This window comes from Poromitra crassiceps (assembly GCF_964638095.1).
Source record: "Poromitra crassiceps genome assembly, chromosome: 6".
Taxonomy (NCBI): domain Eukaryota; kingdom Metazoa; phylum Chordata; class Actinopteri; order Beryciformes; family Melamphaidae; genus Poromitra; species Poromitra crassiceps.
The window spans coordinates 14,972,294-14,994,077 of record NC_139627.1 but is presented as its reverse complement, the minus strand read 5'-3'; the positions used below and the strand labels follow the sequence as shown (position 1 = coordinate 14,994,077).

The 21,784-nt window shown below is 45.2% G+C and overlaps 1 protein-coding gene across 1 annotated transcript in view; it reads right to left on the bottom strand.

Annotated features, from left to right (window-relative positions):
• The window catches only part of tln1 (talin 1), a 98,415-nt gene that overhangs the window by 58,060 nt on the left and 18,571 nt on the right, over positions 1–21,784 (bottom strand). The window contains exons 11-21 of the mRNA XM_083639421.1: positions 21,660–21,736; positions 20,352–20,532; positions 19,349–19,462; positions 19,051–19,159; positions 16,220–16,428; positions 14,014–14,112; positions 11,906–12,073; positions 10,699–10,993; positions 2,610–2,776; positions 1,244–1,372; positions 11–124 (exon numbers count right to left, since the gene is read on the bottom strand). Of these exons, the coding sequence (XP_083495547.1) occupies positions 11–124; positions 1,244–1,372; positions 2,610–2,776; positions 10,699–10,993; positions 11,906–12,073; positions 14,014–14,112; positions 16,220–16,428; positions 19,051–19,159; positions 19,349–19,462; positions 20,352–20,532; positions 21,660–21,736 (1,662 nt within the window). The remainder of the gene's footprint in view (positions 1–10; positions 125–1,243; positions 1,373–2,609; positions 2,777–10,698; positions 10,994–11,905; positions 12,074–14,013; positions 14,113–16,219; positions 16,429–19,050; positions 19,160–19,348; positions 19,463–20,351; positions 20,533–21,659; positions 21,737–21,784) is intronic.

The window sequence follows — 21,784 nt, the reverse complement described above, 5'->3', positions numbered from 1 at the left end:
GTGTGTTTACCTTGCAGCTCTGGACCAGCTGCTGCTGGGCAGCCAGGTTCTTATTGGACGAGGCGGCGTGCTGGGCGGCGGCGATGGTCTGAGTGGCGGCTGCTGCGGCCTGCTTTGCCGCATTCTGCCAGGAAACAAGTTGGCAAAAAGAGAAGTGTGAGACAGCCAAGATTCTTTGATATCTTTGAAGTTTTTCTCCTCTTTTTGCGAATAAGTTAAGTTAAGTTATCCTTTATTTATCCCCATGGGGAAATTCATCCTCTGCATTTGACCCATCCTCTACTAGGAACCTTCCTAGACCTAGGAGCAGTGGGCAGCCACTGTGCAGCGCCCGGGGACCAACTCCAGTTCTTTTTACCAGTGCCTTGGCCAGGGGCACTGACAGGAGTATTAACCCTAACATACATGTCTTTCTTTGATGGTGGGAGGAAACCGGAGCACCCGGAGAAAACCCACACGGACACGGGGAGAACATGCAAACTCCACACAGAAAGGACCTGGGACGGACCGGAGTTCGAACCCGGGACCTTCTTGCTGTGAGGCAACAGTGTTAACCACTGAGCCACCGTGCCGTCCAATAATCAACAGAACGTTTCTTTTTTCAGCTTCTGAACTGGCGAGCGTGGATCTTTGCTGGACAGTTTAAACTCTGTTTGTCAGCTTGTACTGGTTTCTCATGCTGTGTTGTTGTGGTACTGTACTGTACTGTACTGTAAGCCCAAGCAGCCAAAGTACAGTCATCTCCTACAGAGGTGAGCGACCTGGGGAAGTTGGCTGGGGGTGGTCGGTTGAGAAAAGCAGAGTTCTCACACCTTCTTCAACTTCAAATTCAACGACTTTCCAGGCCCAATTTCATCAAATTCAAGGAGTCAACACGGCAGAGTTTGAGACACGGATCAAGGTTCATTCCAGTTACAACACTGAGAATGTATTATATTGAGATGTAGCAGCTTTACAGAAGCTCAGAGACAACAGTTAAAAAGAGAGAAGCTTGAACACTTCTCAACTGTGCTGTGTTACACACGTTAAGTCAAGAATATATCAACATTTCTATTCTTGCACAAAATATAAATTCAAGCACTTTCAATCACCCCTATTTATGTCCATTTTAAAAAAAACGGCCTTGACCCCCCCCTTAACTTCACAAAGTTTCAAGGAGAAGAGAGTTTTTCTGTGGCTTCTCGCGTCCTCTCCTCTTACCTCCATCCTCTCCTCTCCTCTTACCTCCATCCTCTCCTCTTACCTCCAGCTTGTTGACCAGCCGCTTCTTGATGGCGTTCTGCGCGGCGGCGTTGGTGGCCATGCGGAGGCCCTCGGCGGCCTCCCGCAACTTCTGCTGCTGCTCCTCGCTGTCAGGGTTTGCTGCTGCACCCTAGAGTGACACACACACACACACACACACACACACACACACACACACACACACACACACACACAATCATACAGTAAACCAATCAAAACAAAAACCCTAATAATTCAGAGATATTATCGCCTGAATATTCCAAGATATGACCCAAATATGACAATGTACATAGTGGAAACTCTTCAATCATGACGGTCACAGATTTCATGTTCGGAGCATTCCAACTCCAGAATGGGACCACTTTATACTGACTAAATCTGTAGTTTGCGTCATGCCAAAATACTATGCAATCAAACCATATATTCTGAACATATCTAGCGTCACGGTTGGATTGGTTAGTAGCCATGTTTGTCACATGTTTGAGCAGATGATTGGCTGGGGGCCTGACATGAGGGCAGGGCTGACCTCGCATTTGGGGGTTATTTCCAGGAGGAAGCGGGAGGTGAGACAAAGCGTGTGTATGAACACATATGTTCATACTGTAAACACATGTATGTTCATACTGTAAACACATGTATGTTCATACTGTAAACATACATGTTCATACTGTAAACACATGTATGTTCATACTGTAAACATACATGTTCATACTGTAAACACACATATGTTCATACTGTAAACACATGTATGTTCATACTGTAAACACATGCATGTTCATACTGTAAACACATGCATGTTCATACTGTAAACACATGTATGTTCATACTGTAAACACATGTATGTTCATACTGTAAACACACACATTCATACTGTAAACACACATATGCTCTTACTGTAAACACACGTTCATACTGTAAACACATGTATGTTCATACTGTAAACACATGTATGTTCATACTGTAAACACACATATGTTCATACTGTAAACACACATATGTTCATACTGTAAACACATGTATGTTCATACTGTAAACACACATATGTTCATACTGTAAACACATGTATGTTCATACTGTAAACACATGTATGTTCATACTGTAAACACACATATGTTCATACTGTAAACACATGTATGTTCATACTGTAAACACATGTATGTTCATACTGTAAACACACATATGTTCATACTGTAAACACACATATGTTCATACTGTAAACACATGTATGTTCATACTGTAAACACACATATGTTCATACTGTAAACACATGTATGTTCATACTGTAAACACACATATGTTCATACTGTAAACACATGTATGTTCATACTGTAAACACATGTAGAACAGAAGAGAAACATCATGCAAACCTTAGCGGCCTCCACCATCTTGGCGGTGGCGTCAGCCAGCAGCTTGGCGGCTGACAGGAGCTTGCGTGAGTTCTCCAGGTCCGACTCGCCCTCGGCGTCCATCTTGATGGCGTTGACCAGGTCGGAGGTGGCCTGCGCCAGGATCCGCGCCTGCCGCACCATCTCACCTGGCGGAGCAGAGGAGAGAGGAAGGCAGAGAAGAAGAAGAAGAAACTGTTGAAAAGGAAAATTCCACCCGGGGATCCTCTTATGCTGTTATCATTAGTGAAGTTTTTGGTCTACCCACTTTGTCTCAACCTCCCTTGACTACTACTTCAGTAAGTACATTTCCCAGAATGCACCCCAGAGAATAGGGTATGAGCAAGCACCAACCTTTGGTTCTGAAAAACGAGGCCAATGCATGTTGGAAACTACCAAGGACTGCAGTTCCTCGAATGGCCACTTGAGGCTGGCTCCAAAAGGGACTCATTCCCCATTCAACATGTGAAAAGAGCACTCCACCGATTTTCAAACCAGCTTTGTATCATTACAAAAAATCAGTAGTAGATCAGAAAACTAAACAGTTTTGCAGTCATTCATTTAGTTATCGGGAGTTGATTTGAGTCAAGTTGTGGTACCAGTGATGTAATTCAAGTCCGATACTCAAATCAACTCCCAATAACTGTCAAACAAAATAATCACTGCCTATAAAACTGTTTAGTTTTCTGATATAGTACTGATTTTGACGCGCTAGGAACGCTGCTTTTCCCAGCACCGCACCTAAGCCTTTTTCTCACTAAGACCGGTCGTAAATATTACGCCTGGTCAGGAGGAGGCGTAAGGTGCCTGTAGAGATCTCCGTGGTAGTCTATCAGCAGAGACCTGCTGTGATTGAGTCCTCACCGTCCTCATCATCTTAAAGTCGCCTTCGAAGCATGACGTGCGATTATAACGAACTAGTTGTGTGGCTTAGCCTTCCCAAATGTTGAGGGTCGTTTTTTAGAATTTAATACATAGAATTGGGAACGTTACATTCAATTTCACTCAGACTGCCTGCCACTCAATCGCCGCCATTTTCCCCCGGAGCTTCCACAGGAGGTGGGAGGAGGGAGGGTGTAGTGACGCACATACAGTAGTGGCCATAGACTGTATATTAGAGCGTAGTGGCACAGTGATGGCGCGAGGCACATTTTTGGGCCAATCAGGGGGCATTTCCCGGCAATCCACATGGACGCGCATTGCTACGACCAGCGTAGTTAAGACCAGACGTAAGCCCTGTTGGTGCAACAGGCGTAAATCCACTCTAAAGACTGGTCTTAACTAAGACCGACGTAGGAGTTACGACCAGGCATAGTTAAGACCAGTTGGTGCAACCGGCCCCAGGTGTTTAGCGCTCTTGACGGCTAGTGCTCTCTCAGGGCACGTCAACTTGACGCGCCCTGAGAGAGCACTCCAGCAGAGTACAAGTGAAACTTTTGGAGAGGCATGCTGCTCATCAATGTCACTTTTTCCGACAGCAACAAATAAACGCTGTGTCTGTGCACGTTGTTTTCCGAAGCACTCGGACCTTAAAGGAACACTCCGCCCATTTTCAACCAGCTTTGTATCATTAGAACATCAGTAGTATATCAGAAAACGGTTTTGAAGTCTGTCATTTCATTTGACAGTTATTGAGTATTAAAGTGTGGACCAGTGACATCACTGGTCCACACTAACTCAAATGAATAACTCATTAACTCAAATCAACTCTCAATAACTGTCAAACTATTCATCATTCATCTAGTTTGACAGTTATTGAGAGTTGATTTGAGTTAATGAGGTATTAATTTGAGTTAGTGTGGACCAGTGATGTCACTGGTCCACACTTTAACACTCAATAACTGTCAAATTAAATGACAGACTTCAAAACCGTTGACAGTTTTCTGATATACTACTGATGTTCTAATGATACAAAGCTGGTCGAAAATGGGCGGAGTGTTCCTTTAAGGAAACGCTTCCGGTCGACACGGCCCCTTAAAATGTCCAACTTTACCAAAGAAAGAAACATTTACAGCCTGGTACAACAACAACAAGTGCTGGTCTCTACAGCTATTTTCACAGTTCAATACATCTGTACAGGGGTGAATTTATATGACTCACGCGTTTATACAGTCTATGACTGCATAAAGAAAAAAAAGTAAAGTATCGATAGTATCGAAAAAATCTATACTAAAAATTTGAAACGGATACAATACTCATTTGCAACAGGTATCGATAGTATCGATAAGTATCAATACTAAAAATGTTAAACTGATACAATACTCATTTACAACAGTATCAATATGAGCAGTGCTTTCTCTTAATGAAAAATCAAACATACTAGTACTGATTTCTCCCTCCCTGTCATTGGTGGGTATCTGTTGCTTCAACAAGCTCAAAGTGTTCTGATAGGCTGATGACTAGAGCAGGTGTAATCTGCTGTGTTCTGATAGGCTGATGACTAGAGCAGGTGTAATCTGCTGTGTAAGGTCAAAGTTTTTAATGAGTTTTATCAGGCCTAGATTATGGAGAAGCGTGCTTCTGTCCGTCCATCTGTCTTTGTTTATTTTTTAAGCCTCTTGATGTCTTGTCGCATCCCCCCGCGTGGTCGTGGCATATCGAAAAATGGTATCGAGTATCGATATTTTCCTAGGTATCGGTATCAAAGCAGAAATTCTAGTATTGGGACATCCCTAACACACACACACACAGACACACACACGCGCAGACGCAGACACACCCACACACACACACACACACACACACACACACACACACACACACACACACACACACACACACACAGAGGAAGCATGTGTTATGCCACCTGCAGGCACAGAAGTGAAACCCTGGGGAATGCCACATTTAGAAATAGAAAGAAAGAGCAGCAGCATGTGATGATCAACAGTATTTAAGACACTTAAAGCCCCAATCAGTAACTTTTTCACATTAATATAACAGCTTTTTAGTCATTGAAGATGGTAGAGTGACTTGTAACAGGGAGAATGTCACCTCTATTGGTCACACAGCGCCCTCCAAAGGCCTCTCCTGGGACTAAGCAGTTTGGTGCCTGCCTCCCAGAGGCAACATGCACGCATGCGCTGTACAGCGGGAGCGTTGTGTTCATGAAAACAAGGAAGTAACTCGGTGCGGATTTGCTACGAAAATGACGTTTCACGTAACTATGAATTATTATTTCATCACGTGGTTAGTACCCAATGTCACAACATGTACATAGAGCTTTCTGGCGCTGTGTTTTGTTGACTTTGAACAGTGATATCGATATCGATGCTATTGCACCCAGAGGGCGCAGTTTCTCCAATAGCAAAACGTGGAAAGGTTGCTGAATGGGGCTTTAAATGAAACCTAGAAATAACTGCCTCGTGGTTGTATGCCTCCGCCAACAAGTCAAGGTCCAGTTTACATCCGTGTCTGTCCAGACTCATAAAATATATGTAGTCAAGACTTTAAAGCTGCGTTCACACCGACCTATTCAAGTTTTTCGCTGGCGTCGAGTTTACATACAAAGTCAATGCAAACGAGCGATTGAGCGTATATTCACCCAGGAGAAAAATCGCTGGGCGTCCGAGCGACAGAGACAGAGCGATAGGGAGAAAATTTGCTCGTCGCCCGAGATGAAATATCCCAACTCGAGCGAAATTACGCTGGCATCAGTCGCTCGCTGTTCAACAGACACTAAGCCCTGGTCAGTTAGTAACAACACTCTGCTGTGGGCTGAAGCCCTGGTCAGTTAGTAACAACACACTGCTGCTGTGGGCTGAAGCCCTGGTCAGTTAGTAACAACACACTGCTGTGGGCTGAAGCCCTGGTCAGTTAGTAACAACACACTGCTGTGTGCTGAAGCCCTGGTCAGTTAGTAACAACACACTGCTGTGTGCTGAAGCCCTGGTCAGTTAGTAACAACACACTGCTGTGGGCTGAAGCCCTGGTCAGTTAGTAACAACACACTGCTGTGGGGTGAAGCCCTGGTCAGTCAGTAACAACACACTGCTGTGGGGTGAAGCCCTGGTCAGTCAGTAACAACACACTGCTGTGGGCTGAAGCCCTGGTCAGTTAGTAACAACACACTGCTGTGTGCTGAAGCCCTGGTCAGTTAGTAACAACACACTGCTGTGGGCTGAAGCCCTGGTCAGTTAGTAACAACACACTGCTGTGGGCTGAAGCCCTGGTCAGTTAGTAACAACATTCTGCTGTGTGCTGAAGCCCTGGTCAGTCAGTAACAACACACTGCTGTGGGGTGAAGCTCTGGTCAGTCAGTAACAACACACTGCTGTGTGCTGAAGCCCTGGTCAGTTAGTAACAACACACTGCTGTGTGCTGAAGCCCTGGTCAGTCAGTAACAACACACTGCTGTGGGGTGAAGCCCTGGTCAGTCAGTAACAACACACTGCTGTGGGGTGAAGCTCTGGTCAGTCAGTAACAACACTCTGCTGTGGGCTGAAGCAGGACAACAGACACTAAGCCTGGTCAGTCAGTAACAACACACTGATGTGGGGTGAAGCCCTGGTCAGTCAGTAACAACACACTGCTGTGGGGTGAAGCCCTGGTCAGTCAGTAACAACACTGCTGTGGGCTGAAGCCCTGGTCAGTTAGTAACAACATTCTGCTGTGTGCTGAAGCCCTGGTCAGTTAGTAACAACACACTGCTGTGGGGTGAAGCCCTGGTCAGTCAGTAACAACACTGCTGTGTGCTGAAGCCCTGGTCAGTTAGTAACAACATTCTGCTGTGTGCTGAAGCCCTGGTCAGTTAGTAACAACACACTGCTGTGTGCTGAAGCCCTGGTCAGTTAGTAACAACACTCTGCTGTGTGCTGAAGCCCTGGTCAGTTAGTAACAACACACTGCTGCTGTGTGCTGAAGCCCTGGTCAGTTAGTAACAACACACTGCTGTGTGCTGAAGCCCTGGTCAGTTAGTAACAACACTCTGCTGTGTGCTGAAGCCCTGGTCAGTTAGTAACAACACACTGCTGTGGGGTGAAGCCCTGGTCAGTCAGTAACAACATTCTGCTGTGGGCTGAAGCCCTGGTCAGTCAGTAACAACACACTGCTGTGGGCTGAAGCAGGACAACAGACACTAAGCCCTGGTCAGTTAGTAACAACACACTGCTGTGGGCTGAAGCAGGACAACAGACACTAAGCCCTGGTCAGTTAGTAACAACACACTGCTGCGGGATGAAGCCCTGGTCAGTCAGTAACAACACACTGCTGTGGGCTGAAGCAGGACAACAGACACTAAGCCCTGGTCAGTTAGTAACAACACACTGCTGCGGGATGAAGCCCTGGTCAGTTAGTAACAACACACTGCTGTGGGCTGAAGCAGGACAACAGACACTAAGCCTGGTCAGTCAGTAACAACACTCTGCTGTGGGCTGAAGCAGGACAACAGACACTAAGCCTGGTCAGTCAGTAACAACACATTGCTGCTGTGGGCTGAAGCAGGACAACAGACACTAAGCCCTGGTAAGTCAGTAACAACACATTGCTGCTGTGGGCTGAAGCAGGACAACAGACACTAAGCCTGGTCAGTCAGTAACAACACACTGCTGTGGGGTGAAGCCCTGGTCAGTCAGTAACAACACTCTGCTGTGGGCTGAAGCCCTGGTCAGTTAGCAACAACACACTGCTGTGGGGTGAAGCCCTGGTCAGTCAGTAACAACACACTGCTGCTGTGGGGTGAAGCCCCTGGTCAGTCAGTAACAACACACTGCTGTGGGCTGAAGCCCTGGTCAGTTAGTAACAACAAACTGCTGTGGGCTGAAGCCCTGGTCAGTTAGTAACAACACACTGCTGTGTGCTGAAGCCCTGGTCAGTTAGTAACAACACACTGCTGTGGGCTGAAGCCCTGGTCAGTTAGTAACAACACACTGCTGTGTGCTGAAGCCCTGGTCAGTCAGTAACAACACACTGCTGTGGGGTGAAGCCCTGGTCAGTTAGTAACAACACTCTGATGTGGGGTGAAGCTCTGGTCAGTCAGTAACAACACTCTGCTGTGGGCTGAAGCCCTGGTCAGTTAGTAACAACACACTGCTGTGGGGTGAAGCCCTGGTCAGTTAGTAACAACACACTGCTGTGGGGTGAAGCCCTGGTCAGTTAGTAACAACACACTGCTGTGGGGTGAAGCCCTGGTCAGTTAGTAACAACACACTGCTGTGGGGTGAAGCCCTGGTCAGTTAGTAACAACACACTGCTGTGGGGTGAAGCAGGACAAGAGACACTAAGCCTGGTCAGTCAGTAACAACACACTGATGTGGGGTGAAGCTCTGGTCAGTCAGTAACAACACTCTGCTGTGGGCTGAAGCCCTGGTCAGTTAGTAACAACATTCTGCTGTGTGCTGAAGCCCTGGTCAGTTAGTAACAACACACTGCTGTGTGCTGAAGCCCTGGTCAGTTAGTAACAACACTCTGCTGTGTGCTGAAGCCCTGGTCAGTTAGTAACAACACTCTGCTGTGTGCTGAAGCCCTGGTCAGTTAGTAACAACACACTGCTGCTGTGTGCTGAAGCCCTGGTCAGTTAGTAACAACATTCTGCTGTGGGCTGAAGCCCTGGTCAGTCAGTAACAACACACTGCTGTGGGCTGAAGCAGGACAACAGACACTAAGCCCTGGTCAGTTAGTAACAACACACTGCTGTGGGCTGAAGCAGGACAACAGACACTAAGCCCTGGTCAGTTAGTAACAACACACTGCTGCGGGATGAAGCCCTGGTCAGTCAGTAACAACACACTGCTGTGGGCTGAAGCAGGACAACAGACACTAAGCCTGGTCAGTCAGTAACAACACTCTGCTGTGGGCTGAAGCAGGACAACAGACACTAAGCCTGGTCAGTCAGTAACAACACATTGCTGCTGTGGGCTGAAGCAGGACAACAGACACTAAGGCCTGGTCAGTCAGTAACAACACATTGCTGCTGTGGGCTGAAGCAGGACAACAGACACTAAGCCTGGTCAGTCAGTAACAACACTCTGCTGTGGGCTGAAGCCCTGGTCAGTTAGTAACAACACTCTGCTGTGGGGTGAAGCCCTGGTCAGTCAGTAACAACACACTGCTGCTGTGGGCTGAAGCCCTGGTCAGTCAGTAACAACACACTGCTGCTGTGGGCTGAAGCCCTGGTCAGTCAGTAACAACACACTGCTGCTGTGGGCTGAAGCCCTGGTCAGTCAGTAACAACACACTGCTGTGGGCTGAAGCCCTGGTCAGTTAGTAACAACAAACTGCTGTGTGCTGAAGCCCTGGTCAGTTAGTAACAACACACTGCTGCTGTGTGCTGAAGCCCTGGTCAGTTAGTAACAACAAACTGCTGTGTGCTGAAGCCCTGGTCAGTTAGTAACAACACACTGCTGTGTGCTGAAGCCCTGGTCAGTTAGTAACAACACACTGCTGTGGGGTGAAGCCAGAGTGCAGAACGTCAGGAATCTCATGTCAGGACAAAAAGACAAAGTAAACCAAAGGCTTATGTTAGTGTTGGAGAATGCATTTCAAAAATGTTCTCTCTGACTGGAAGGCTTCCCACCCCTTCGATTTGAACTTCGATTTTGTCTCTCAGAGCCGAACCTGAGAATATTTTTGTTAGATATAATTTTGTCCGGAGTTCCATTCCATGAGATAACAGTGAAACTATGAGCAAAACAGTCATTCTGCTACATTCTCCTATTGTGTTAACCTCTTGTAAATTCAATAATGGTGAAGTTTCATCCACTTGCTGGGGACCACCTGGAACCCCCGAAAGCAGTGGTTGTCAAACTTTTTCATGTCAAGTAAACTGACACAAATTAGACCACAGACCCCGATTTGATAAGATTTTCTCCCAAGATCTCCCATCTTTTTGCGTTTAGATATTTTATTACAGAAAGTTTATGAAAACCATGACCAAAATGGCAGAATGACAGAATGTATGAACATTTTGTCATTGTGTTACCTATGGAATTATAGTGAAACATGATCCCCCTTTTTGCTGGGGACCCCCTGGAACCCACTCAAGGACCCCACTTTGAGAACCACTGCCCTAAAGGACCCCTGGTGCTCCCCAGACCCCATTTTGAGAACTACACTGCCCCTACTCCCTTCCACCTACCAGCATCTCCCATGGAGCTGAAGATGTTCTCGGTGACGTCCAGGATGCGGTCGGTGGCCTCCCCGTGACGTCCGATGGGCTGGCCCCCGCTGGCGTACTGTTTGATATGCTGGAGCAGCTCGTTGAGGGCCTGGGTAACGCCCGTGGCGGCGAAGCCCACCTGCTTCAGGAGGCCCTCGTCGCCGGTGGCGCCCTGCGACGCCTCAACGCAGCCTTCCACCGACTTGGCCACGAGCTTGCCTGCTTCGATCAGCTGCTCCTGGCACACGGGGGAGCTGATGGTCGGGGCCACCACCTACAGATGGAGGAGGATGAAGTGAATATGGGACCCCGCCTGGTCTTTTCAAGTTCCTAAATTCTGACATCACCAACAACCGCTGCCTGGGTCCAGACCTTGGAATCCTCCCAATCCACCGAGTTGAATTTTGGCTGCTTCTGGTCTGGCATTGTGACATGCAACAGAATGTGAAAGAATGGCTTGTCCAATGAGCGCTGAGGGGGACTAACGATTAGCCAATCAGCGTCACTAAACGGCCCAAGACTATTGCCGTTATCAATGCGCCGTGGAGTAATAACAACAATGGCGGCCGCCATAAAGAAGATAGACGCCGTTATCGAGACTGTTTTAAATTGATTAAAAGTACTAATTACTTTAAAATCTAAACAGCACTCTGCTTTGAAGGGATTTATTCAAAGGGAGATGTGTGTTTTTTTTTTGCGTTCTCCTGACTGGATTAACCAACGTTAGATCCAGGCGAATACGTTGGTCTCTAGTGATTGGTTAGGAAAAATGTAATTCCCTCATGGAAATCCATTAGAATGGAGACAATCTCAGACTAGAAGATGAAAATGGAGTGTAACAAGTTGACAATTTCGTCTGATATCTGGCTACAACAACTGTAAACCTATTGTCAAGTGCAGGGACTGTATTTGTTACTGAGATTGTGATATTGTGATAATGCTGTGATGTTTTGTATTGCGATTCCCTGTTATTTTTTTTTATAAATTAGCTTACTGCTCCATCTGGTGCATCCATATTTTTATTTTCCAAATAATTCATGTTTGTGCACACTGTCCTTTTTATAAACTTCCAAACGCATCCTACATGTATGTTGACTGTTGTTGTTCCGGAAGTACTTGGATGTTGCTGTGATGTCACGCTGATTCGTCCCATAGGCCTGAACTGTATGAGCGTGCGCTGTCTTACCCGTGTGCACGCCACCAGCTGAGAGGTGGACAGAGCGCACTGGGTGGCTGCGGCGATGACCCGGTTCTGCTGGGCCGAGTCCTCCGTCTTCTGGGCCACGTTCTTGGCTTTCAGCACCAGAGCCGCTGCGGCGTTAGCCACCGCTTTAGCCAGATGCATTAGCATGTCCTGCCCATGGCGCACACAAAAACACACGATAGTTAGCATTAAGTAACGTGAAAATAAGTAACATCAAATAAAATACAAATTAAGTGAGTAAAGTAAATCTAGTGCTACAGCAAAAGACAGAAATTGAGAGAAAAGGCATTTTTTTAGTACAAAAGAAAATAGTGTCCCATTGAAGCTTAAGGTAATGAAAATTGACTAGGGTGCTTTGTCCCTTTAAACAAGGGTTCTCTCTCCTATGTCACCAATCACTTTTTTGTTGTCACATCCAAAGGTGTGTGTGTGTATATTGCATCACTTTCACCATATGGGTAGAGCTGGAATTTCAATTTCCTGTTAAAAGGGCACTGTATAATATGGTCCATTTATTATGGGCTACAAATTAACACGGGCAAATTCAGGGGGTAGCTCTTAGTTGAAGGGTGATGGATAGTCTCTCCAACAATTACTGAAGCAAAACCCCATGAAACACACACGCAAGCATGCACGCACACACACACAGTCACACACACTCACACACACGCAGTCACGCGCACTCACGCGCGCGCACACACACACAGACACACACACACACACACACACACACACACACACACGGATGCACTTTTAAAACTTTGTTTGGACAGTCAAGGCCACATAACCAAGTGATGCGTGCCTTCTAACTAAGGGAATGAACCTGTAGGATTTTGCCATTTTAACTTTTCTTCAGACGTTCTGACCTATATCGATCACAACTGAACTCTTAGAATGCCTGTACCTTTGAGCAATCAAAATCAAGTCCCTTTGGACATTTAGCAATTGGTTATTTGTGAAAAGCACCAGACTCAATGCATGTGAAATGATGAAAGAGTAAAGAGTAATGCATGAGATATGACTCTGAACTGGAGTCACCCGACAGCAGTTTGGAATTAAGACAGATTGGATTAGATATCCCCGTCAAATTACTCACGCTTACTAATCAAGGAGGATCTAAGAACGATTAGCATGATTGGCCATTGAGAATGATTGGTTTGTCTTATGGACACATTTGTTACCAGCATGTGACTATTAGAGGAGACTGTCCGCCTTGCACCCATCAAAGATCCTTTACCTAGAAACTGTCCAATGCAGATGTAAAAACAATTGTTATATTATACAACTTTATTATACGACCAGAGTCTCTGAGTGTATAATATAGTCACTTACAAACTTGTCAAATATAATAGATTTTTTAGATCACACATACACTGCAGTGGTTCCCATGGAAATGTCTATATAGGGATGCACGATATAGAATTTTTTGACAATATCTGATATGCCGATACTTTACAACTCCTTTGGCCGATTGCCAATACTGATATATGAGCAAACCCCCCCCCCCCCCCCCCCCCCCCAAAAAAAACCCACCCACCTCCGCTTAATTTCAGAGAGCATCAAGTCTCTCCTATAGTGGAATCAACACATTATTATGCCTACTCTCATCATGATGGCCCACTGGTGGATCCAGGCATAAATACGATGTTTTTCAAAATGTGCACATTCACTCGGCCAATTCACTCGAAAACTGCTTCAACTGAGGTTATGTAAATAACATTGCATGTAAATGTAAATGTAAATAACATTTAGTCACGCATAGATCATTTGGGCATAATCAAAGCATCATTTTATCGGCCTGTCATATTGACAGAGATGTTCGTTTCGGGCCGATGCCGATATTTCATTTTAAAGCCTTTATCGGCCGACACCGATGAGGTGCTGATATCACCGTGCATCCCTACTATTCATGGCGATCCCACTACAACACAACACTGACATCATACACCACTATCTTCTCCACTGCCGACCATGTATTATACCCTACCCACCCTGGCCTGCCGCTGCGCAAAACAAGCTTAAAAACCTGTAGGTGGCGTCAGCACGGCATCGTAGCGACTAACTCTCACTGAGAGTTGAGGTGAACTCACCTGGAAGTGCGGGTCCGTGTCCGTCTCTCCGATGTGAGACAGCAGCTCGCCGCTGGCCTGGCCAACGTTCCCTGCAGCCTGCAGCAGGTTCTGACGAGGCTGCAGACAAACACAAACAGAGTATTTCACACTGAGACAAGACAACTGTGGTAGCTGTCTTCAAAAACCCATAATGGTCGAACCACTACAACCTTGGATCTTCATCAAGTCCGAGAAGGAAGAGGAGGTGATTTAAATACCCTCTTACTCGAAGGAGAATGTTTTCACATTTTCTCTCACGCCTAGAGGCCTGAACCAAGAGTATGAGATCAAACATCCCTACTTTTATTTGATTTTAGATTATATTTTTTTCTAGACCCTGACACACATATCTGTAAAATGCTTACTGTAATTATACAAGGCTAATGTGATTTAAAGATTCTATATCAACAGGTATCTGATATGGGTATTGATCTGGCTGATTTTCTATAGAAGGGTGTTAACCTGTGTTAACATCCAGTTCCGTGAATTTAAGATTTCTTTTTCTTGCTGTATACATTTGTTTTGCATGTAAAATTTGGATTTTGATGGGATGTTGTATTTTATGTTTTTTGTGTGCCTATATGATAAACATGTATGTTTTTTAAGTATAGTTTTTTGTATTACACTTTGTTTCTATATGTAGGCCTACCCTTTTCTATGTACTTCAGGCTATTGAATTGTTAATTATGTTGAGATGTGTATCACCCTGGGTGTTTTGGATCATTAACCACACCTGCCATCATTGAGTCTGTCAGCCTATGGGTGTGCATGATGTTATAAAATATTGGTGTGATTTCATCTTTCAAACATTTTTGACTTGAAGATCCCAGTAAGATGGAAACATTGTCTCTAGTAAACTTTTGTAGCCTGGAGTAAGTGTGCAGGCGTTACTCTGTCTTTAAAGACCCTGGCAAGGCAATTTTGTGATTTTCTTGTAAATACAGTATGTGATGTGTGGCCTCCAATGTATAAAAAAAAAATGACAATTCAATTATACTCCCATATATCTGGATTCTGGGCCAAAGTATTTGACTGGTACTCTAAGACCTATCAAATAACCCTTCAACCAGAGGCGGAACTCGCCATCTTCTGCTGCTCAGAATCCTCACTGCTCCTCCCCACAGCTGTGCAACAGTCTCTGACGCTGGGGACGACTGTCGCCAAGAGACTCCTTCTGAAGGAGTGGAAGTCTCCCTCTCCTCCTTCCTTTCAGTTGTGGCTGCTGGACATGGTCTCAGTTATGCACATGGAGAGACTCAGGTTCCTGAGGACCAACTCACTTGGGAAGTTTTCCACTATTTGGGACCTGTTTCTGGCCTACTTTGATGTAGTCAGGGGTGACGAGTGACTCGCCCAGCTGACCTCTATGTTTTGCATTATGTGAATGCAAAACATCTCTCATAAGCACATGACATGAGCACACTACGCTGCTGGTAGCTGAGTCGTTACTTTGACAATGTAGTATATGTTTTTCCTTTTTATGAGCCTGTTTTTGTTTTTATGTTTATGTTCTGTTTTCATCTTCTGAAAACTGTGAAATAAAATATATATAAAGAAATTGATACTCCCATCTTTCAAAAAAAATCTATTAAGTAGAGTACTAAGTAGAGTTAAAGTGGGCGGAGTTATCTCAGGAGATTACCGAGGTCAGCAATCTCCAACCAATCATAATTAGATATGGGGATGCAGCATGGACATAAACACCGAGGGGGTGTTCAGGGTGTCCCATCCTGCATCCCCATACTGTTCATATAGCTAGAACGTGATTTGGCCACGCCCCCACACTCCTGAGAAATGATTTAAGCAGTCTGATTGGCTGTGTTTGAGCTCTGATTTATAATAGTTGTGAATGTTGGTTTTCTTAAACTAATTTGGGTGGGTAATTAATGTGATGGTCAGCTGTGATATCCCATAAAAATATATATTTGAGGCTGGGTTGGCAGATGCTTTAAACCCCATAATAGTTGAACCCCACAACCTACTAATATTGGAAGTGCATCTTAACCCATTGATACCTGATGCAGCATTTGCGTCTATATCCCTCATTTGTGTGTGTATCCCTTTAAGACCGCGAACCGCATCACGCGGTTCGTGGTCTTAAAGGGATACACACACAAATGCTGCATCAGGTATCAATGGGTTAACCCAAACATAGTAAAACACAAACAACATGGCAGACATGGACCTCGGTGTTGGCGGGCTGGGCGGTCTTCAGCATGTCGGACACGGCGCAGGCCAGGTTCTTGGCGGCGCCCAGCAGCTGCTGCCCGTTGGCGCCCTCGTCGTCCATGAGGGCAGCAAGCAGCTTGACGCCCTTGGACATCTCCGTCAGGTTGGAAGAGATGGTTGTGACGGCACAGCCCACCGCTGTGTAGTCCGTCTCTGCTGGGTCACCTGGGGACAGGGAGAGCTTTACTGGAGCACAGAAAACACATGCACTTAAGACTTTGTGTAGAGTGCCATAGCAGGGAATCAATAGCCTGTGAAAACGAGGATACAAGTGAAAATGTTATTTCGATAGTTCACTGTTGCCTCTCTATTCAGCGTATGTAGCCCCGCCCACTTGACCCATTGCGTCACGACTTCCTGTTGAAAACGCCGGCTGTTTTACCTGCTCAAACTAGTCTGACTCACCTGGTCAAACCTAGTTTGACTCACATATGAGTCAGACTAGGTTTATGAGTCACACGAAGTGTAAACACAATCAGAACTTCCGATTGTGTTGACACTTCCTGTTAGTCTCTCAAGCCAGACTGTCTCTTCTACATAAGGTGAATAACCCGTCAACACTGTATCGACTGAATCTTTCTCATCACACAGCTGGCTCCTCTCCTATAACCAATTTGTTTGGATTTCTTATGCATATTTATTACATGGATACACTACATAGTCTAAGTAATGAAACGGACAGCTTCGCTATTTACTCAATTTTATTGACCATTTACGTACAACTTTCGAACGCTTTTCAAATTACAGTACAAATTCAATTATGGTACTGTGTATAATTCACATACATTATAATACAGTACAGTATTGTATATAAAATATAGCTTACTAACAAGGTAGCCTGACCAACACCAAGTTTGGCTGCTGTATCTTGTTGGCTGGTTTTTGTCAGTTTGTCATGAGCTTCGAGGAGACTGTTTTTCATTCGTCATGATGTCAATGTGCACATAGCACCAGCCTTAGGTAGCCAGCCGGGAGCAGACGGGTTACTGCACTAACGCAACCGATACGTATCATTGAAATAAAGTAAAAAATAACAAATAAATACTGTTAAAAAAGAATAGAATTACCATACTTAATTTTTTTTTTTATTGTTCTCAGCTATACAGTATATATACATTTGGCAATGTGGACTCTGTTTGTTTCAAGAATTTTGTCCGGCCACAGCTTTGCTGTTTTACGTACGATCGGGCTGAAGCTTTCAGGAAGTGTAAAGAGCACTCGTGCGTGACGGTGCCGGATTTTAAAATTAGGGCAGATTAATTTTGCGCGCGTCAATAGGGCAGGCAAGGCCAAGCAGCAGCCGAGCTGTGGGCGAGGCCGCGCAGCGGGCGAGCTGCGTATGCAAGCTGCAGGGCCAGTTCGGCGAGCTGCAGGACGGGCGAGCCCGCACGGCTGGCGAACATAGGAATCGAGCGCGCGTATCGCACGAGATGCCTAGTGTATGAAAAGACCCCTAATGAATACTGTAAACGGACTACTGATTACTATAAGCGAATTATTTAAACAGTACGTGTACAGTAGAGGAATGATTCTGTCCCAAGCTTTTTGATCCATACTGTATAAGCGGCTGATCACTGTAAAGCTGATCAGATCACTATAAGCGAGCCTATAGATATAAGATATAAGATTCCCTGCCTACCAGCACGAGGGTGGCAGGTTCACGCCCCCGTGTCACCTCCGGCTTGGTTGGGCGCCCATACAGGCACGATTGGCTGTGTTTGCGGGTGGGAAGACGGAATGAGGGTATGTGTCCTGGCCGCTGCAGTAGCGCCTCCTCTGGTCGGTCGGGGGCGCTTGTTCGGGGCGGAAGGGAACTGGTGGGAACAGCGTGATCCTCCCACGTGCTACGTCCTGCCGGTGAAGCTCCCCGCTGTCGTGTGAAAAGAAGCGGCTGGCAACTGCACATCATGTGTCGGAGGAATCATGTGTGTGTCTATGACTCTCCCCAGATCGGCAGAGGGGGTGGTGCAGCGACAGGGGCAGCAGGGGTAATTGGCCAAGTAGAATTGGGGAGAAAATGGTGGTGGGGGGGAACTGGGCCATTTATACATATGGTAGATTCAAGACCTTTTGTTAATATTTGTAGTTTGGATTGGAACAAAGCCTCTGATTGAAGCTGTGTAAAAACAGCTATCAGCCAGGCAGAAACACATTCCTCCATATGAAGCTGTCTCATGAGTCAAGTTGCCTTCCTAGCCAGACTAAATAAAACATGAGCTCACAGACTCGTCAGGTTCCCAGGCTCCTTACTGTCCGTTGTTAAGGCGGCTTCACTGGAATTATATGTTGCTGGGGAACAGTTTGAAACCTAGCTTATTTCCTGTTAACTATTGTATTAGCAAACACCACGAGTGTACATTTCAAATGTTTATGTTGTCACGTAGAAACGGTCTAACTTTAATCAAGGTTTATGTGACTAAACTTAAACCTAACCAAGTTTCTTTTACATGTGCCTGAACTCAATCCTAACCTCAACCAAAGTTGTTGACAGTCTACCAACAGATTGTTGATAGTAATTTGAGACATACAGTGCATATTGCAATTGTTTAACATTAGCTTATAGTCAACTTAATACACTGTTGAATATCTACGATACATTGAGAGGCAACAGTGCAGTGTTGAAATAAAGTGATGCCAATTAAAATGCTTGTTTCAATTGACTGCGAAATTGTAATGCTAGGAGGATTCTTTATTTTCTCTATCTTGTAGGGAAGTGGAGAATGAATTTCCCAGTATAGTATATATATATATATATATATATGAATGTTGTGTGTTCTGTGTTTGTACCTGCAGTGAGGTTAACCATAGAGGCGGTGCCCGCTGTGATGGCGTCCACCTGGGAGTGGATCTCGTGCTTGGACTCATCCATCTTGTTTTTGCGCCAGGCTTGGGAGGCCTTAGACAAAGGGAGAATAGATTTGTCCTCATGAATACACAACAGAGATCCAGAAGGAACTCCTGTGCACAGACAGTACTAATCTCCTGTGCACAGACAGTACTAATCTCCTGTGCACAGACAGTACTAATCTCCTGTGCACAGACAGTACTAATCTCAAAATCTCTAATGTAAAAACATTTATCTCACAGCGTCTGTCCCGAGAGGCGGCAGGGTGTCGAACTCATCCAGAGAGGCCTGGGCAGCCTGCACGGCCTGCATGCTGGAGTTGATGGTTCCAGTCAGAGCCTGCTGGGCTGATGTCTGTGAACACAACAGCGGTACCATTATTATTATTAGTATCATTATTAGTAGTAGTAGTATTAGTATTGTTGTTGTTGTTATTATCATCATCATCATCATCATCATCATCATCATCATCATCATCATCATCATCATCATCATCTTATTATTATTATTATTATTATTAAGGACTACTAGCCTGGAACCTGACCAATGCGCAAGCTCAGTTTTATATGCTCCCGAACTGAAAATGGACATGCCAATCACAACCCCTGTATTACAAGGCTTGGTTTAATACTTGTTTCTGATTGGTCGGTTAGGCTGGTTTAATACTCGATTCTGATTGGTCAGTTAGGCTGTTCTATGTCTGTTATTTCTGTATAGCAAACCGCTGCTATGAAGAGCAGAGTGTTCGTTGCTATGAACACCGTTCTGTCATATCATCAGCAAGAAGTCTGGTCGGGGTCTTGCATCATCGGTGGGTTTATTTCGTGATAATGCCCGGCTAGCTGTAAATTCTCCCTTACGTATTACTTATCTAATGGGGCGGGTTTAATACGATGACTGACAGAGGAGAACCATTCAAACGTGAGCTATCTCACACGTTTCATTGCTCTGATTGGTTTTAGGCCTATCCAATTACCTCAGGAGGCATTTTGATCTGCGCCCGTTAGTAACGCCCCCCAGACCCATTCGCATTTGCAAATTGGTCTGGCAATGTCAGGCTAAAGGACTACCGTACTGTGTCCCACTGAGAAAAATATCACTTTTGTTGAAAATTAACACAATTTCTACGTCAATTATCTCAGAATATTTAAACTCTTCTGGACTTAATGTGTCTTCAAAGATGATTTTGCTGCCAAGTCAAAACAGTTCAAAGAATTGTTTCAGTAGGTTTGTTTGGTCTTACCAGCGGAGGCATGTGTCCTCGGTGCATCTGCCCGCTGGTGATGTGCTGCTTGGCCTGGGGCATGCTGCCCATGTGGAAGTTCTCTGGTCCTCCAGCTCCTGAACGCATGATGGCTGGCAGGGCCACTGAGCCCGTCTCCGCCTTGCCCACCTTGTTGAACTGCTGCTGCAGCACGGTGGACCTGGGTGGAGGCGCATTGCCCAGAAATGCGTTAACGTTTGAACGTAGTCTATGGCAACACTTGGTACTGGGAAGTACTACTCCCTGATATTTTCACGTCAAATATAAACGTCTGTTTTGCTACATTTCTACAATCATAGTGATTCAGCCTATGCGGCCACTTCATGAAGGCTTTTACATTTGCTTCGCTTTTTAAACACTCGGTGACTGACTATTATTCTCATACTCTTCTCTTCCCTGGTGCCACAATGGTGGAACGAGCTCCCCCCTTCGGTCAGCACAGCTGAATCACTGCCCATCTTTCGGCGAAGACTTAACAACACACCTTTTCAGGCTCCACCTGGGCCCTTCTTGAACTTTCTTGACCATCTTTCTCTCTTCTAATTTTTTTTTCCAACTAATGTTACTTATTCCATCTCAAACTACATTCTACAAGTGCTGCTCTATTCCTTCAAAAGGTTGTAGCTGTCATAGACTGTTGCATAGTTGATTTCTGTACTGTTGACAAAATGTGATATTGTAAGTCGCTTTGGATAAAAGTGTCTGCCAACTGACGTAATGTAATGTAATACTCACATTATACAACACATAGGATAGGTGGTACTGAATATGAACTTATTGTAGTATCTTAAACCATTAAAGAGTTGTAAATGTTTCAAGAATACCTGTTTTTCCTTATTTACGGTATATGCAAATGTATGCAGCAAGGCGTTCCAAAATCTAACCGGTTTATTGACTCTATAGGGGGAACCTGTGTACGTATCCTTCTTCCTGCCATAAAATATACACAGCTGAAAAGAGTTTAGGAACAAACCACGTAACAATTCCACTACTTTCTTTGCTTCATGTAACTGTTCCAAGTATGAAAGGTGTCCGGGAAGAGAAGATTGAGTGACTTTTTTAACCTGTTGTGTTTATTATTGATGTTATTATACTGTGTATATTATGGTATTATAAGACGAGTGGTGAATGCTTTTGGACACTCCATCCCCCAGCGTTCCTTTGCATAATAAGTGAAAGAGATAGATGCGAAAAGGCATCTGGTATCATCACGTGCGCGCGCGTGCGTGCACACACACACACACACACACACACACACACACACACACACACACACACACAACTTACTTCTTGGGTGACACAGAGTCTTCCAGCATGGTCGACTCTTCATCTCCCTCCAGGCCAAAGTGGTCTTTGCTCTTTTTCTGTGGAGACAGCATCAGCGTCACTGCTGCACACCTCATTACACACAG